This window comes from Balaenoptera borealis (genome assembly GCF_965194805.1).
Source record: "Balaenoptera borealis genome assembly, chromosome: 13".
In the NCBI taxonomy this organism is placed as follows: domain Eukaryota; kingdom Metazoa; phylum Chordata; class Mammalia; order Artiodactyla; family Balaenopteridae; genus Balaenoptera; species Balaenoptera borealis.
In genome coordinates this window covers 41539596-41558408 of record NC_138870.1, presented here as the reverse complement: position 1 = coordinate 41558408, position 18813 = coordinate 41539596, and the positions used below count along the sequence as shown (strand labels likewise).

General features: G+C 47.3%; 1 protein-coding gene across 1 annotated transcript; it reads left to right on the top strand.

Moving 5' to 3' along the window:
* Positions 1-3075: 3075 nt before the first annotated feature.
* On the top strand, positions 3076-17997 carry DDX23 (DEAD-box helicase 23). The gene is made up of 17 exons (XM_082352365.1): positions 3076-3196; positions 7499-7707; positions 8137-8241; positions 10481-10574; positions 10685-10750; positions 11303-11441; positions 11728-11861; positions 11998-12110; positions 12356-12499; positions 12596-12821; positions 13129-13274; positions 13633-13810; positions 14556-14798; positions 15238-15389; positions 15593-15701; positions 16489-16663; positions 17101-17997. Exons 2-17 carry the CDS (start codon positions 7499-7501, stop codon positions 17322-17324), a joined length of 2457 nt encoding a protein of 818 aa, XP_082208491.1. The 5' UTR covers positions 3076-3196; the 3' UTR covers positions 17325-17997.
* Positions 17998-18813: the final 816 nt, after the last annotated feature.

Below are 18813 nucleotides of genomic sequence, written 5' to 3'. Positions count from 1 at the left end.
CCAAGTCCATGGCCTGTTGATGGCAGCTCAGGGGCCTTAACATCCCTTCTCTTCAGCTGCTTATAGCTCTTTTTTCCAAGTTTCCTAGTGTACTGGAAATAGTTACTGTGTATTGAGCACTTACTATGTGCTCAGCATTGTGCTGAGTGCTTTACCTACACTATCACATTTTTTTCAATTTAGTATTTTTAAAAAATTTTATTGAAGTATAGTTGATTTACAATGTGTTAATTTCTACTGTACAGCAAAGTAATTTAGTTATACATATACATATATATATATATTCTTTTTCATATTCTCGTCCTAAACTCCCAATCCCAAACTCCCGATCCCCTCTACATTATCACATTTAACCTCATAAATGAAAATATCTAACATTTGTTAAATGTTTACTATGGGTCAGGGCTGCTTATAAGTTCTTTATATGTTATTTATTCCTGTGATAACACTATGAGTTACTACCGACGTCATTCTACAGACAGGGAAACTGAGGTTCAGAGAGATTAATGTGCTTGAGGTCACACAGCTAGAAAGTGATAGAACCTGGATACAAATCCAGGCAACCTGGCTCCAGAACATGCACTTTTTTTTTAAGTTTAACCATTTAATTATTTTTTCACTTTTTAAAAATTGAATGAGTCTTCAAGTTCTATAGTGCTTTACAATTTTCAAAAGTTTCACACACATGATTTCATATAATCCCATAATAACTCTTTTTTCCCCCTACCCCTATATTGCCCCTTCCCTCTCCCCACTGGTAACCACTAGTTTGTTCTCTACAGAACATGCACTTTTTACTGCTCTGCTATCCTATCCTGTGTGGCAAATGGTATTATTATCCCTCTTTTATAAAAGAAGAAATAGAAAAGCCAGAGATTCCACATAACTTGTACAAGATCATACTCTGGTTAAGTAGTAGAGTCAGGATTCAAACCCAGTCTCAATGTTAACTGTAATTCCATGGGCCCCTTACTGCTAGCCATGTGGTACCTAGATAGGAGACTCTCTCCCTATGGTCCTTACTAGAATGTAGTCCCTCTGTCTCCATCTCCAAAGATGCATATTTGTGAAAGAACTAGCAGGGTAGGACAAACCATGCAAGTATCCTTTAAGCTCAATGTCTTACATGTGCCGTGAGAGATGTATGCACCAATACTAGGGGAACTCTGCCACTCTGAACTTGGACAAGCTTCATCAACTTTCTGGGTCTCAATTTACTGATCTTTAAAGATGATTGAGAATGGTAGCCTGGAAATGGGGCAAGAGCATCTACTCTGAAATTAAATGAACTTGGAGTTGAATACTGGCTCCATTCTTTTAACTATGTGGACTTAGAATCTTTCTGGGCCACAATCTCCTTATCAGTAAAATGGAGATAATGCCCATCTTATACTATTAGAAGAACAAGTAAAGTTAGGGCTTCCCAGGTGGGGCAGTGGTTGAGAATCCGTCTGCCAATGCAGGGGACACGGGTTCGAGCCCTGGTCCAGGAAGATCCCACATGCCGTGGAGCAACTAAGCCCGTGCGCCACAACTACTGAAGCCCACGCGCCTAGAGCCCGTGAGCCACAACTACTGAGCCCGCGTGCCACAACTACTGAAGCCTGCATGCCTAGAGCCCGGGCTCCACAACAAGAGAAGCCACCACAATAAGAAGCCTGCGCACCGCAACGAAGAGTAGCCCCCACTTGCCACAACTAGAGAGAAGCCCGCGTGCAGCAATGAAGACCCAACGCAGCCAAAAATAGAAATAAATAAATTTATTTTTTTAAACAAAAGTAATGTAAGTTAAGTGTCCAGCACAGAGTTGGGTACTAGGAGGTATCAATACTTAGTAAATAGCAACTGCAGCTCTACACCTTTGGTCTGATTGTTAGCTCCATTCTGTGAGTGGATAGCCCTCCAGTGTTCACTGGGTGAATTACACCCAACAGACCTCAGACAACTTTTCCATTCTCTCTGTGAGGTCCAAGTGGGCAGCCCAAAGGCTGCAGAGTTCTAAGAGCAGAAATGTGCCTCTCCCAGGGTTACTTTGGGCCTTTATGCCTGAGGCTCAGAGCTTTAGGATTATGTGGGCCTATCCCAGGCTCTGCTTCAGTAGAACTGAACACATTCAGAAAGAAAAACCAGAACTAAAGCTATGTGGGATTGAAACCAAAAAGCTGGTGATGGGAGAAAGGGAAGGAAAGAGGCATTAGTTACTTCCTGGTATCTATCTAAACCATCCTAGAAGATGCCAGAGTTTTTGTTTTTGTTTGGGAGGAAGGGGGGTAGAATTATGAACCATATGACCAAAGAGAAACAAAGTGAAAGTACAATTTTTGGGGAAAAATCTCATTGGAGGACTGAAAAGAGGGAACTAGGAGAAAGAAAGAACAAAAAAGTATTAAGATAACCCAAATAACTGGCCAGATTCCAAAGAGCAAGAGAGTGAAGAAGGCAAGTCCTGTCTGGAATGTTGAGAAAACCAGGTGCCACAGCCCAGGAGATACCATCCTTCCAGGAGGCCTTTGGAATCCATTGTGTGGGCTCATTTTGAGTTGTCACAGTAACCAGGGTGTTACCGCTGGGCCAGGGTTGCTAAAATGTCCTCCTAAACCTGGGATAGCCTCACACCATGAATCGTCCCACCCTCATTGGCAAATACTAGGCTGCTCCTGTAACTTAACTTTTAGTTTGTCCACCCGTAAAATGGGGCTAATAATCTATCTCAAAGATTTTTTTGTAAAAACGCTTTCCATAAACGGTATTTATAGTTGTTACTGTAGTTGCTAGTTATAATGACGTGCTATTGCTATCTAAGGAAGGCCTTAAATTTCTCCTTTGTAAGCCACAGGCCATGATGTCATTAACTACAGTTTCTAGGAAAACCAGCATATTCCAGGAGGACTGCGGCCGCGGAGAGAAAAACCTTTTGAGAAAGGCCGGCCCACGAAAAACTCTCTCCCGCAGACTCAAATGTTTGGCGAACCACATTGCCCAGCGGCCCCCGCGGTCAGGGGCCGACGCTCTCACCGTGCATTCTGGGATTGGTAGTTCTCAGGCCCTCGCTGTCGGCCTGCGCTGCCCGGCACCAGGAACTCGCCTTCCCAGCTTGCCGCGCGGCCGGGGGAGCAGCCCGGCGACCAGGAAACGGGAAAGATGGCGACTGCTCGGCGACGTTGAGGCCGCGTTGGGCGGTTCGGACTCAAGAGTGGTGAGTCTCGGGCGATGGAAGCGTTTTCCAGGAGCTTGGAGAGAAGGCGAGAGTGAGGGCACAGCGGTGGCTCCTGTCTCCGGGATAAGGCGGGAAGAACGCCTCAGGGAAGGGGCACGAGCTTGGAAAGCTCTGGCGGGCAGGAGCGAAAGGGCGCGGGCCCCAGCGGGAGTGTTGGTTCCTGGGGGCACAGGGCAGGTCCCTGGACGATGTTCCAGGTCAGACCTTTTCCCACGCGCACAGCACCTGTGATACCCTCAGTCCGACTTTATTCCTTCATGTTTCGAGTAGCTCTTGCTCCAGACAAACTGAAACTCTGGCTTTTCTCCCAGAACCAGTCATGCTTTCCCGCCTCTGCGCCTCCTGTATTATTTCTTTTTCCGGGAATGACTTCTTTCTGGCACCTTCAGTTACACATCTTCAAATTCTACCTATATTTCAGTGCTCAAGAGCTACTTCCTCTACAGTCTTTACAAATTCCCTTTTACAAGTGAAAGTAAACTTCTTTGAACTCCTGCAATAATTCATCTGAGCCTGCATCTTGCTATGTGTCTCATAACCCTCTATTGTTTTGTAAGCTTCCTGTGGACAGGATCTTCCTGATTTCCTTTTGTAACTCACACAGCGCCTAGCACGGTGCCTTGCATATAGTGGATGCTTGATAAGTACATAGTTCATTGAATGAAAAAAAGACTCTGCCCCTGCCCTACCAGAACTGAGGAACTCAAAGATGCGGAGGTTTGTGATAAGTGGAACCTATAATAAAAGTTTCCTACGTTTGCTTTCTTCTTATTTGCACTTCCCATTCTCTTCTAAGCTCACTCCACTCAGCCTTCTACTCTCTCCATGCCACCGAAACAGCTCTTGTCAAAGGTCACCCAAGCCATCTCTGTTTTTCCAAATGCAAGGGTCACTCCTTTATTTTCTAGTCTTTCTCCACTTGACACAGGTCACCCCTCCCTCCTTGAAACACATTTTTGACTTCTGTGATGCCGAACTTTACTATTTTTTCTTCTTTCTCACTGGCTGTTGTTTCTTTCCAGTTTTTTCCTCTGGCTCCTCCTGTGCCTGACTTATAAATGTTACAGTGTTCCAGAGGTCAATCCTGGGTCCTCTTCTAATTTCTTCTTTAACTAGAATGCCTACTTAGGTAATATCATTTAGTGTCCCATGTCTTTAAAAGTAATCTATATATTGGTAACTCAAGTTACTGTCTCCAGACTCTCTCTTGAGTTGCAGAATTATATTTTCAACTGCCTTTCTGGAATCTCCACTTGGTTTTCTTATTGACATCTTACACTCAATATGGTCAAAATGAAACTTTTGATTTCTTCTAAGTCTTTTCCTTCCCCAGTCTCCTCTGGTCACTAATGGCACCGTGAACCATTTAACCAGTTGGTCAGACCGTAAATTTAGGAGTTATGTTTGTCTCTCCTCTTTGTTTCCTCCCTTCATCAGTAAGTCCTTTCAGCTCTGCCTTCAAAATGTACCCTGAAGCCTTCTACTTCTTTTCATCTCCATTGCCACTTTCCTAGAACAAGCCACTGTCATCTCTTGTGTAGACTACTATAATAGCATTCTCAGTGGTTCTGTGTTCACTGTTGCCTCCCTACCGTATATTTTCTTGAAGTCACCAAAGTAATTCTTTGAAAATGTAAAATAAGACCACATCACTTCCTGTTGAACACCTTTCTAAGGTTCCCACTGCAGTTAGATTAAAATCCAAGTTCCTTTACCCTGGCCTGAAACACATTTCCATGATCTAACCCCTGCCTACCTCCCTGAACTCATCTCGAATTAGTCTTCCCCCTTGGTCACTGCCACTGAGCCACATGAGTCTGTTTGTTTTGGCCGTGCTGTGCAGCCTGCGGGATCTTAGATCCCTGACCAGGGATCAAACCCCGCCCCAGCAGTGAAAGCATTGAATCCTAACCACTGGACCGCCAAGGAATTCCTCACACGAGTCTATTTTATTTTTTTTACATATTTTTTATTTTTATTTTTGGCTGCGGAGGGTCTTTGTTGTGGCATGCAGGATCTTTGTTGCGGCGCATGGGCTTCTCTCTAGTTGTGGTGCACAGGCTCCAGAGCGCGTGGGCTCTGTAGTTTGCTGCACACACGCTCTCTAGTTGAGGCGTGCGGGCTCAGTAGTTGTGGCGTACGGGCTTAGTTGCCCCGCAGCATGTGGGATCTTAGTTCCCTGATCAGGGATCGAACCCTCATCCCCTGCATTGCAGGGCGGATTCTTTACCACTGGACCACCAGGGAAGTCCCACACGAGTCTATTTTTAATTGGCAAACATGCTAAGCTAGTTCTTGCCCCAGTGCCTTACTGTCCCTTCTGCCCAATAAATTCTTTTCCCTGATTTTTGCAGACTCTGTTCCCGTCATTCAAGTCTCAGCTTACATGTCATCTAAAAAATTCTTTCCAGAGCCTTCTATCTCTTGTTCATACTGCTCCCCATCACGTCACCCTGTTTTACTCTCTTCATTAGCACTCATTTCTGTTTGAAATTCTCTTATCTTTCTGCCTAACTGTTGTCTGCTTCACTGGAGTTTAAGCATCATGAGATCAGAGACTTTGTTTTGTTTAGTGCTGTATCTCTAGTACTTAGAATAGTTTCTGGCACCTACCAGGTACACAGTGAATATTTGTCGAAAGAATGTTGATGTCCAGGATGCTTTATAGAGAAGATGGCCTTGCCTCTGGATTGTTTTCTTTTTTTCTTTAATAGAAGAGGGCTATTTTATTTTATTTATTTATTTTTATTTTTGGCTGCATTGGGTCTTCGTTGCTGTGCACGGGCTTCTCGTTGCGGTGAAGCATGGGCTAGAGCACGGGCTCTAGGCTCATGGGCTTCAGTAGCTGTGGCTTGCTGTCTCTAGAGCTCAGGCTCAGTAGTTGTGGCACATGGGCTTAGTTGCTCTGCAGCATGTGGGATCTTCCCAGACCAGGGATTGAACCCGTATCCCCTGCATTGGCAGGCAGATTCTTAACCGCTGTGCCACCAGGGAAGTCCCTGGATTGTTTTCTTAGGGCTATAAGTGGACGAGACATAAGTATAATTTCCATGTGATATGCATGACGTACTGGCAATTTTGAGGTAAAATGGGTTGTCTCCACCTTTTGAAAGTGCTACTTGTTCATTTTTTTCTCTTCTTTACATACTCTCCCTTCTTAAAAATATATGACAGGAATTACATGGGAAAGGGGGATCGTAAGCTAAAGCTTAGGTAACTGTTATTTCATTGGAACCATTTGGGGTTAAAGTAAGTTCTGAAAAATATATCCTGAGGCTTAGGGATGGTGGTGGTGATGGTGGAATAGAGGCAGATTCAGACTTGCTGTCTGAATTTAGCACCTGGCTGAAGTAGATTTTGTAGTCTGAAGGACAGTTGACAGTGTGGCATGGTGTTCAATGTCCTCTAGGCAGTATGGGGACAGAACAAATTCCTGCTCAAACTTTTCATGGGACTGGATCACAATCAAGGCTGTGAAAATCTGAGTAGGGAACATGAGTCAGAACATCTGTGATCTCTAGTGTCTGGTACACTTCTTCCTCCCTCTTTCCCTCCTTCCCTCTCTCCATTCCTCCCTCCCTTATTTTAAATTCTAAAATAATTATAGATTCTCAGGAAGTTGTAAAACCAAAGTGTATGGAGTCCTATGTACCCTTCACAAGTTTTTGCCATTGTATAACTAGAAATATATTTCTTTTAATCTGGGTAAAATGAGTTTCTCTATTTGAATTTAGGTTTCCTTGAGGTGCTGATCATAATCCCAAATCTCTAAGTTAAACTCCTTTTTTCTCTTTTGAGCTTTCTTTATGAGCTCAAGAGAACTTATCTCCCTTAGATGTATATACGTTGACTGATCCTGGTGGGCTGGCAGACACAGTAGACTCCTAAGATAAGCAAAACAAGATGCTTCTAGAGATAGCTAGTATACTATTCATTAACTAACATTTCTTTTAATACTCTTGCAGTCTAATTATAAAAATAAGCTATGTTCATTGTATACTTTTGGAAATGAATATATACAAAAAGGAATCCCAGAGAAATAACATAGCGTTAATGAATAAGAATGGGCCTCTGGAGCCAGACTGCCTAAAACTCTGACACTTAACACCCGTGTGTCCTTAGGCAAGTTACTTTATATATCTGAGCTTCAGTTTCTTCATCCATAAAGCATGCATACCAATATATCTACCTCAGAGGGTTGTTTTGAGATTAAGTAAATTATTTGTAAAAAGTTTAGAGCAGTACCTAGTACATAATAAATACTCCTCTTACCCATGACAGATGGCAGGAGAGCTGGCTGATAAGAAGGACCGTGAGGCATCACCTTCCAAGGAGGAAAGGAAGCGATCTCGGACTCCTGACAGAGAACGGGATAGAGACCGAGACCGGAAGTCTTCCCCATCTAAAGATAGGAAACGGCATCGTTCAAGGGAAAGGCGTCGAGGAGGCAGCCGTTCTCGTTCCCGTTCCCGTTCCAAGTCTACAGAAAGGTAAAGTAATTTTCTGTTTGTTACGTGGAAAGGGAGTGTACATTTCAGTACATGTCAAACTCCTTTATTCTTGGTTTTCCTCTGATGCCGCCATATTAGGGCATTAGTCTTTCATACATTTCTCTACACCTAGTGACCCAGTAGTTCTTAAAGGTTAAGAGGGAACTTGTAAGATGAAGGTCCAGATGATCGAGGAAGATAGTTCATCTGTTCACATAATCCATGGCCTATCATTGCCACTGATACTTAGCAGTACAGCTCTGAGCTCTAAGACCTTCTTAGAACTCCCTCATAACTTCTTGGGAAACACATTTTCCAATTTGTAAAATATTACTTTGGGGAGAAAAGAGCATGGGAACCTTCTTAGGGCTGCAGTGAAGCAGTATACTCAGGAAGTATCATGTAATTTCTTAAATGTGCTGTCTTCAGAGAACGCCGGCACAAAGAACGAGAGCGAGATAAGGAGCGGGATCGGAATAAGAAGGACCGAGATCGGGATAAGGATGGGCACAGACGGGACCGCAAGCGATCCAGGTACCTGGGGGAGTGGGAGTGGGCTTTAGGGCACCGCTCTGCTCGCTTCCCGTCTGCATCTCAGCTGGCTCAGCTTCGGGGGAAAGTAAATTGTCCATAGTGAATCCTATTGGCAGCTATTGTAGAGCTGTCTTTTTTAGAAGGCACACACCTTCTTTGGAAAGTATAACCAGTTAGTGAAGTCACCACCTCTTGAGGGTCAGCTTGTTCTTAGAATTTAGAAATTAGTTTGAAAAGGTTACCAGCCAACAAAACAGCTCCATCAGACCATTCAGTTTTCTACCCAGAATGTACAACATATATTTGTTGGGATAGCTTAATGCACAAGTATCTTGATCTCTTTGTTCTGGAAACTTTCTTTTTTTTTTTTTATTTGTTTCTTATTTATATTTTGGTTGCGTTGGGTCTTCGTTGCTGCACATGGGCTTTTTTCTCTAGTTGCGGTGAGCGGGGGCTACTCTTTGTTGTGGTGCGCCGGCTTCTCATTGCGGTGGCTTCTCTTGTTGCGGAGCACGGGCTCTAGGCGTGTGGGCTTCAGTAGTTGTGGCACACGGGCTCAGTAGCTGTGGCTCGCGGGCTCTAGAACGCAGGCTCAGTAGTTGTGGCGCATGAGCTTAGTTGCTCCGCGGCATGTGGGATCTTCCCGGACCAGGGCTCGAACCCGTGTCCCGTGCATTGGCAGGCGGATTTTTAACCACTGCACCACCAGGGAAGCCCTGGAGACTTTCTATACAAAGTTTTTATTAGGCCCTGAATCTGTAGGTTAGAATTCAGGGCAAAGAATAGAATTCTTGTAACAAACGCAGTGGGGTTATTTGAGATCTCTTGCATATTAAGCTTATAGCAGGTGTGGGGAAAAGATTGCTGGGGCTGGTAGGAAGGAGAGATGAGGAAAGGACATATATAGCAGTATCTGGGAAGGGTGTATGTGGGTGGCCATGTCGGCTAAATTTATTGTGTATTCTAAAGTAATGCAGGATTTTTTTTCTTCTGACATGCATATGCTATTTGGAGGAAATATTTTTTTAATCAAAATATAGTTGATTTACAATACTGTATTAGTCTCAAGTATATAACAAAGTGATTCAGTTTCGTACACACACACACACACACGCACACACACACACACACACAAACACACAAGTATATTTTCTGGTTCTTTTCCATTATAGGTTATTACAAGATATTGAATATAGTTCCCTGTGCTATACAGTAAATTCTTTTTTTTAAGAATTTTTTTAATTGTACGTTTTTTATTTTTAAAAAAGTTTTATTTATTTATTTTTGGCTGCGTTGGGTCTTCGTCGTGGCACAGGCTTTCTCTAATTGCGGCGAGCGGGGGCTACTCTGTCGTGGTACGCAGGCTTCTCATTGCCGTGGCTTCTCTTGTTGTGGAGCACGGGCTGTAGGCGCAGGGGCTTCAGTAATTGTGGCACGCAGGCTCAGTAGTTGTGGCTTGCGGGTTCTAGAGCACAGGCTCAGTAGTTGTGGCTCGTGGGCTCTAGAGCGCAGGCTCAGTAGTTGTGGTGCACGAGCTTAGTTGCTCCGCGGCATGTGGGATCTTCCCAGATCAGAGCTCGAACCCATGTCCCCTGCATTGGCAGGCAGATTCTCAACCACTGTGCCACCAGGGAAGTCCCTGCAGTAAATTCTTGTTGTTTATTTTATATATAGTCGTGTGTATCTGTTAATCCCATACTCCTAATTTAGTCTAATTTAGCCTTCCCCGCCCCCCTTCCCCTTTGGTAACCATAAGTTTGTTTTCTGTGTCTGTAAGTTTGTTTCTGTTTTGTAAATAATTCATTTGTATTATTTTTTAGATTCCACGTATAAGTGATACCATATATTTGTCTTTCTCTGTCTGACTTCACTCAGTGTGATAATCTCTAGGTCCATCCATGTTGCTGCAAATGGTAATATTTCCTTCTTTTTTTATGGCTGAGTAATATTTGGAGGAAATATTTTTGATATCAGTAGTGAAGATCCACTTCCCAGAAGAGAATAGTCTCAGAAAAGGAGATTCAGGTAGAATGGGGCCAAGACAGGGCCATCGTTAGGTTTCAGAGCAGGCAGAGTGACCAGGCCTGCAAAAGGAGCTTCAGGACATGTTGGAGGACCGTGGGCCAGTCTTGCTGAGTGGTGGGAAAACTTCCATCCTCTTTTGGCGAGCTCAGTCTGAACCTCATCCAGGGGCTAGGCTAAGAGTGATATGGACTTTTCCTGTTCCTTTGCCTTAAAGTTTGTCTCCTGGCCGAGGAAAAGATTTTAAATCTCGGAAAGACAGAGACTCTAGGAAGGATGAAGAGGATGAACATGGTGATAAGAAGCCTAAGGTAAAAAGAGGAAGGATTTTTTTCCTCATCTTCCTCTTCAGTTCAAGCCCAACTTTGTTCTTCACAGGGAGAGAGCCTCTATGGACTGAAGTCCTGTGTTTTATCTTCAGGCCCAGCCATTATCCCTGGAGGAACTTCTGGCCAAGAAAAAGGCTGAGGAAGAAGCTGAGGCTAAGGTAAGAGCTTGAAGGTCTGTATTAGTTGGCTAGGGCTGCCATGACAGAACACACGGACTGAGTGACTTAAACAACAGAAGTTTATTTTCTCACAGTTCTGGAGGCTAGAAGTCTGAGATCAGATGGGGTTGTTTCTTCTGAGGCTTCTCTCCTTAGCTTGTAGATGGATGTCTTTTCCATATTCACATGCTCTTCCCTCTGTGTGTGTATGCTCCTGGTATCTCTGTGTGTCCAAATTTTCTCTTTTTATAAGGACACAGTCAGATTGGTTTAGGGCCCAACCTTGGAGCCTCAGGTTACCTTAATCACCCCTTTAAAGGCTTTGTCTCCAAATACAGTCACATTCTGAGGTACTGGAGGGTAGGGCTTCAACATGTGACTTTTGAGGGAGACACAGTTTAGCCCGTAACACGGTCCTGGGCCTATTTATGTTTTCCTTAACATGTTTAATGCCTGAGGAGATATTTTTGGGCCCCCTGCCATCTTGCCGTCAGTGATGTGATTATACCCTGTTCCCAGATCCTTTGTTTACAGTTGTAATCTGTTTTGTAGCCCAAGTTCCTCTCCAAAGCAGAACGAGAGGCTGAAGCCCTAAAGCGACGGCAGCAGGAGGTGGAGGAGCGGCAGAGGTTGCTTGAAGAAGAGAGGAAGAAAAGGAAACAGTTCCAAGACTTGGGCAGGAAAATGTTGGGTTCGTTTTCTTACCCTGTAGCCCCTAGACGGGGTAGGGAAGGGTGGGATGGGATTGTGGTGTGACTCAGGAGAGCTAGAAACCTATTTGCTCTGAGTTTGGAAGAAGGAAGGATGGGGCAAGTTTCTGAGAAAAATATCTTTCTGTTAGAGGTATCCATTGCCCTTGTATCATAAATCTCCCCCCCCTTTTTTTACTCATTTGGTGTCTGTTGTCTGGATCTCCTCCATGCCCTCTTTTTTCTTCCACTGAGTTCTTCTGCAGCTTTGCTTTCTTTGGTCTGCAGAAGACCCTCAGGAACGGGAACGTCGGGAACGCAGGGAGAGGATGGAGCGGGAGACCAACGGAAATGAGGATGAGGAAGGGCGGCAGAAGATCCGGGAGGAGAAGGATAAGAGCAAGGAGCTGCATGCCATTAAGGTGCAGGCCTCAGCTCTGTCTTCATGGCCCAACGCGCCTCACACACTAAGGAGGTTTGGTTGTTTGGCCATTCTGATCTCTGTATATGAGATTTGGGCCTCCCGTCTGATGGGCTTTGTGTTCTGTACCCGGGCAGGAGCGTTACCTGGGTGGCATCAAGAAGCGGCGCCGGACAAGGCATCTCAATGACCGCAAGTTTGTCTTTGAGTGGGATGCATCTGAGGACACTTCCATTGACTACAACCCCCTGTGAGTGTCTTCAGGCCTCAGTGCTAGGTCTTTTAAACTAGGCAGTTGCTAGAGAGAACCAGTGACTACAGAGATAGAAGTAAGATAGGCTGGGATGAGGAGATGGGTAAAATAGTAGTTAGCCAGCCCTCTGGGCGATGAAAGACCCTGGCTGGAAGGGGAACTGTTACATGTTGGTAGTCTGCACCTCCATCCTTGTGCTTAGCAGCTCCTTCTCTTTTCCTCTTCCTCTGTCTCAATCCCAGGTACAAAGAACGGCACCAGGTGCAGTTGTTGGGGCGAGGCTTCATTGCAGGCATTGACCTAAAGCAGCAGAAGCGAGAGCAATCACGTTTCTATGGAGACCTAATGGAGAAGAGGCGGACGCTGGAAGAAAAGGAGCAGGAGGAGTGAGTGGTCAGGGCTGCGGGTGGTTGGGCAGAGCCGAGTCTACAGGAAGGAGATGGAGGATACGAACCCCCTTCATTCCCCATGTCCTGCTCCAGGGCAAGACTCCGCAAACTTCGTAAGAAGGAAGCCAAGCAACGCTGGGATGATCGGCATTGGTCCCAGAAGAAGTTGGATGAGATGACAGACAGGGACTGGCGGATCTTCCGTGAGGACTACAGCATCACCACCAAAGGTGGCAAGATCCCCAATCCCATCCGGTCCTGGAAAGACTCTTCTCTGCCTCCACACATCTTGGAGGTCATCGATAAGTGTGGCTACAAGGTACAAAGGAGCAGATGGGCCCAGAAGGCCTAACGTGTTCCCAGATTCTAGGGGTACAGATTTAATTTGAGAACAGAGAACTTTGTTCCTAGACTGTTTGGTGCCTTCTCTGCCAGTGGGCACCAAGGTGACGTCTCTCAGTTTCTGGTGGAAGTATTGTTTGTTGATTGTGTTTCTTCTCGGGTCCCATTCCTGTTCACTGTACTTGGTGTCCTCCCACTGTGCTGGCATATGGGCCGACTCTGTCAGCAGCAGCCCAGGTAGTATAATTTTGCCTGTACACGTTACTGTCTCTGGGTCACTACAGGAGCCGACACCTATCCAGCGTCAGGCAATTCCCATTGGGCTACAGAATCGTGACATCATTGGAGTGGCTGAGACTGGCAGCGGCAAGACAGCAGCCTTCCTCATCCCGTTGCTGGTCTGGATTACCACTCTCCCCAAAATTGACAGGTGACATCAGCTGACACCAGTTGGAGTGGGTTTGACTGAGCAGGAGATGTGAAAATGGCAAATGAGCATTTGGGTTTCTTTTTAAGTCTATAATCAGAAGCCTTTAGTCTGGGTCAGATATTAGGGAATAATTGGATCATGATATCAAAGAAGTGTATGATTTTATTGCTGGCAAGGACCACTCCCTGGAGAGCTTGGCTATCCCGGAGTCTGATTTTTAAGAGCGATTGTTACATTCTTTTCCCACCACCCTCCTCATTCCCTTTAGTTGCCCTTAAGAGTGACTTTGTCTTGCTCCTGTTTGTGGTTGGATGAGAACCAAAGCTCATGAAACTGTGGGATGTCCCATTTACCACAGGATCGAAGAGTCAGACCAGGGCCCTTATGCCATCATCCTGGCCCCCACTCGTGAGCTGGCTCAGCAGATTGAGGAAGAGACCATCAAGTTTGGGAAGCCGCTAGGCATCCGCACGGTGGCTGTCATCGGCGGCATCTCCAGAGAAGACCAGGGCTTCAGGCTGCGCATGGGTTGTGAGGTTTGTTCACCGAGCCAGCAGCCAGCCCGCCATTTGGGAGGGCTCTCTGTCTGGGGACTCTGTTTCTAGTTTCTGCCGTAGATGTACAGTAAATGAAGAAAGGGGCTGGTTTGTGTATATGTGCTGTTATTTATGGAGGACTCATGCACCAGGGATTGTACTCTGTATATCATTAATTCTCACAACCACCTTAAAGAGAATAGATAACGGTATTTCCATTTTACAGGTGAAGCTGAGGGTCAGGTTAATAACTTGCCCAAAGTCACAGCTGGTGATGGGCAGAGCTGAGACTCATATGTGAAGGCTGTGCTCTTAATCGCTCTGGAAGGCCATGTCGTTGATTTTGTGTTGCCTTCTTCTTAGGGTTGGGGAGGAGAGCTTTTTACAAGAAGTCTGCTGTAGGAATCGAGTCTTCTGCAGGCTTATTAGTGTAATCCCTTTATCCAACCCCCTCCATAGTATCGCTTAGTCTCTCTTCTGTGTAAGAAAGTTCTGTTGATGTTGCCTCTTCTGTCTAATCCCTGGACCTTACTCAGAGACCCCATTTATTCCTGAAAAAAATCCAAGGTAGCAACAAGTGATTTCATGCCACTTCTCAGGAACTTTCACTACCAAACATAAGTGGAGGTTGGGGTCATAGTTCCTTAGCATTGGGGATCTGTTGCCCAAGTGGGTGGATAGTTCACAGAAGAGAGAAGAAAGGGGTACCTGCTGGGGCCACACATGATTCCACTGTACCCCCCAGATAGTGATTGCTACTCCAGGACGTCTGATTGATGTGCTGGAGAACCGCTACCTGGTGCTGAGCCGCTGTACCTATGTGGTTCTGGATGAGGCAGACAGGATGATTGATATGGGCTTTGAGCCAGACGTCCAGAAGATCCTGGAGCACATGCCTGTCAGCAACCAGAAGCCGGACACAGATGAGGCCGAGGACCCTGAGAAGATGTTGGCCAACTTCGAGTCAGGAAAACATAAGTACCGCCAAGTAAGGCTGCTTCCCTAGGCTGGGAAAAGTTGGGCAAGTTGCCAAACCTGCTCCAGGGCCCTTCTTGCCCTAGGCAAGTGCATGTTTCCAGAATGGTGAGGCGTGGCTCACCATGTACAGTCCTCTCACAGTCCTAGCAGTGTAGCCTCTTAGCCCTGGAAATATGGTTCCGAAGAGTCATGCTACTGCCCGCCGCAGGTGCTGGCAAATGCTCTCAGCCCTTCCTGTTATCATAAGATGTAAAGTACTCTGCTGAACAGGCACTGAGGAAAGAAGTGGGAAGGCAAAGGACAGTTTTCTGTCTGTCAGGCACTACTTCTGTCAAAACTCACACCATGGCTCATTTTCTATTCTGCAGCTTGGGCTGCGCTGCCTGTGCTGATGGTGGGAGGTGTGATGTGTCTGCCTGGGCCCAGGGCTGAACCTCTTGTTTTCATAGACAGTTATGTTCACGGCCACCATGCCCCCAGCGGTGGAGCGTCTGGCCCGGAGCTACCTTCGGCGACCTGCTGTGGTGTACATTGGCTCTGCCGGCAAGCCCCACGAACGTGTGGAACAGAAGGTCTTCCTCATGTCAGAGTCTGAAAAGAGGTATGGGGGCAGCTGAGCCAAGGGAAACAGAATGGAGAAGAGGCTTCTTTTAGTGCGAGTGGTGGCTGGAGGGTGACTGTTCTGCCATGTTGGAGAGCTGGGCATTGGAGATCCTGGAATTGGTGTTTGTAGATCAGCGTTGGGCATTTCACTTGGAGTGGAGGGTAGTATGCATCTCATTTTTCTCTTCCTCTTCTCTCCAGGAAAAAGCTGCTGGCAATCTTGGAGCAAGGCTTTGATCCACCCATCATCATTTTTGTCAACCAGAAGAAGGGCTGTGATGTTTTGGCCAAATCCCTGGAGAAGATGGGGGTGTGTCTGGGAGGGGAGAGCAATGCCTGGTCTCTTTGGTGCTGCTTTCTGAAACTAGACGGGCTGCCTAGGCTTCTGCTTTCAGTGCTTACCTATTCTTGAACCTCTCCAGTATTTAACAAGCCAGGGTCAGCGGGAAAAGGGTGGTTGATGGGGATAAAGAGGACTTGGTCAATTGCTATGACTCCCTGTCCATTCCAGCAGTGCCAGCCACAGCTGCCTTGGGTCTTCCTCCAAGTGTGCTGGGGCCAGGGAGAGGTTATGAGACACATCCTGGCAGGATCTGAGGATATGGAGTAGAGTGGGTCGAAGTGTTTCGTGTTTATATATGTTTGGGAGGGAGGATGGTGTAGTCAGGAGGGAGATGTTAGTCATCAGTGTCCTGTACTCCTGATACTGGTGTTGGAGGGGAAGGGTGTGTCCTCTCCACTCAGGCTTAAACTTCCTTAAATTTCTTGGTCCCTGCTTTCCACCGTCATCTCTTACCCTCATTCTCTCTTTCACTACTTCTCATCTGTCTGGCTCCACATCTCACCCCTGATTGCTTTACCTTTGACCTTGCCCTGTCTGTGTGTCTCCCCCCCCACCCCCCATCTCTCCTATCCCTTTCTTCAGCTCATCTGTTCTCTCCTTACTTCAGTTGCCCTTGTTCTCTTTTCTGCCTCCTTCCCCTTTCCATCTCCCCTGCTGCTCTCTGCAACCCTCCCTCCTCCCGGTCCACTCCCTCCTAACTTCCGTCTTTCCATGATCCCATTGCTCTTTCTTCACCTCGCCATTCTTCCAACAGTACAACGCTTGTACGCTGCATGGTGGAAAAGGCCAGGAGCAGCGAGAGTTTGCACTATCCAACCTCAAGGCTGGGGCCAAGGATATTTTGGTGGCTACAGATGTGGCGGGTCGTGGTATCGACATCCAAGATGTGTCTATGGTTGTCAACTATGATATGGCCAAAAACATTGAAGGTAAGTGCAGGGGAAAGCAGCTTCAATCCAGGTAAAGGGAGATTCCTTGCCCGTTTCTCCTCGAGTAGCTTCACTGAGGAGGCTATTGCTGCCAACTCTCACAGCTCAGAGCCTGCGGTTGCTTGTCCCAGTGAGAAGAGCTCCTGCTCTGTATCTCTCTTGGGTGTGTTGTCCCAGCTCCTGGGATTGCGCTCTGTCTTCTGGGTATGGAGAAGAACGGAGCTGGGCCACTCAGTCTTAATGTGGTAGGATGACCACCATCAGCAGTGCTAGCGGGGAGAGCACCGTGGGCACTGCAGATGCAGGCAGCACGAGCTGTGTTTACTGCCCTCAGAAGTGTGGTGGGGAGGATGAAGCCTTTAGAAGTGGAGGCTTCAGACGCTGCTCACCAGGGCATCTGGCCCGGCGCCCTGAGTGACATTCCTCCCCCTCCCCAGATTATATCCACCGCATTGGCCGCACGGGACGAGCAGGCAAGAGTGGTGTGGCCATCACCTTCCTCACCAAAGAGGACTCTGCCGTGTTCTATGAGCTGAAGCAAGCCATCCTGGAGAGCCCGGTGTCCTCCTGCCCCCCAGAGCTAGCCAACCACCCCGATGCCCAGCACAAGCCAGGCACCATCCTCACCAAGAAGCGCCGGGAAGAGACCATCTTTGCCTGACACAGCGCTCTCCCCACGGTTCAAGGCCATGCCCTGGGGCCTGTTCTTCAGGACCCTCATATCTCTTCCCAGGTCCTCACTCTTATGGGGGCTTAGGAAACAATCAGACTCCCTGGCCCAGACCCTCAGGTCTGAAGGCCTGAGTGTGGGGCTGTAAGAGGAGAAGCAGCTAGGAGGCAAGGAGGACAAATTACCCTAGGTTTTGGCCCAGCCCTGCCCCTCCGGCGGGCTTTGGGATTGCATTGGGCCATCAGCTCTTGCCAGGTATGGGGGCAACCAATTGGCACTGCCTCCTAGACTGAACAAAACCTGGCTGCCGGGCTGGGACTTCTTCGGCACAGACGTGACTGCGTAAGCTGCAGCACCATCATTGCCCTAGATGACCCAGGGGATCTGGCACTGAGGAGCATGGACCTTGGACTCTTACTGTCATTTGGACAGCTGTTTGCCCCTTTGGATTACAGGGCAAGCGGAGAGCCTGGCTTAGAGCTGTGCACGGCCCCTGTGCCAGCGCGTACCGTGCACTCTAGGCATTCCTCGCCCGGGGACGTTTTTAGCAGGTGTGGGGACGGGGAGCTGGCTGAGTCCTTCTTGAAGTCAGAGTGAACTTTCTGTTTTCTATTCTCTGAGAAGATGAGTTTGTATGTTCTGAGAATAAATACACGAATATTAAGGCTGTGTCTTAGTTCTAGCTAAATTCATCTCGCAGGTCTTCCCTGGTACCACAGAAGACCAGGAGGACAGCATTGGGCGCAGTGGATTCACTTGGGAGATGAAAGAAAATCAACATCCAAAGAGCCTCGGGTCTGAGCTGATAGTTTTAAGTCTATAGGAGGTGCCTGAGGGGAGATGGAAAAGGCACTGACAGCAGGACCGTGATGCATCTTCCCTCCCCCGCTCTGGCTTCACAGAACTTGTAGCTCTGGCCTGGACACCCTCCAGGGAGCTTTGCACAAGGGTGAGAAGGGAAAGCAGTTGTGAAACTTCGGCAGGTGAAGCACAGTCAGAACCACTCTCCCACCCTGGTGCAGTGCGCTTGACACCAAGTCTTCAGGACCTTTGCTTGTGGCTCCCTAACTGCCGAGCCCACTGCTCATGGGAGGTTGTGGAGACAGGCACCAGAGGCACCACGGAGAGGTGAGCTGGGCCCGGCTGAGTTTAGGTTGTGGGGAGAGGGCTAGAGGGCTGCAAGGCCTGGGTCCTCCCCCAGTACTCTTATTCACATGCTCTTCCTTACCCATCAAAGAGCTGGGCAAGTACCTGGAGTTCAAGTTGCAACTACTTCAGGACCTCTTTGGCCTGAGGTAGGGACCGTGTAAGGTGACTAAGCCTCTTCTCCACCTCCCCAGACAAGTCCCTTCTGTGCTGCTGAAAGTTTCCCTCCAGGCCCTGGGCATGAAGGGGTCGGTGAAGGGGTGCCTGGGAGTATAGTGCCTCCACCAGCTCTGTCCTTTTCCCTTCCCACTTAATGGGTTCTGTGTGAGAGAGA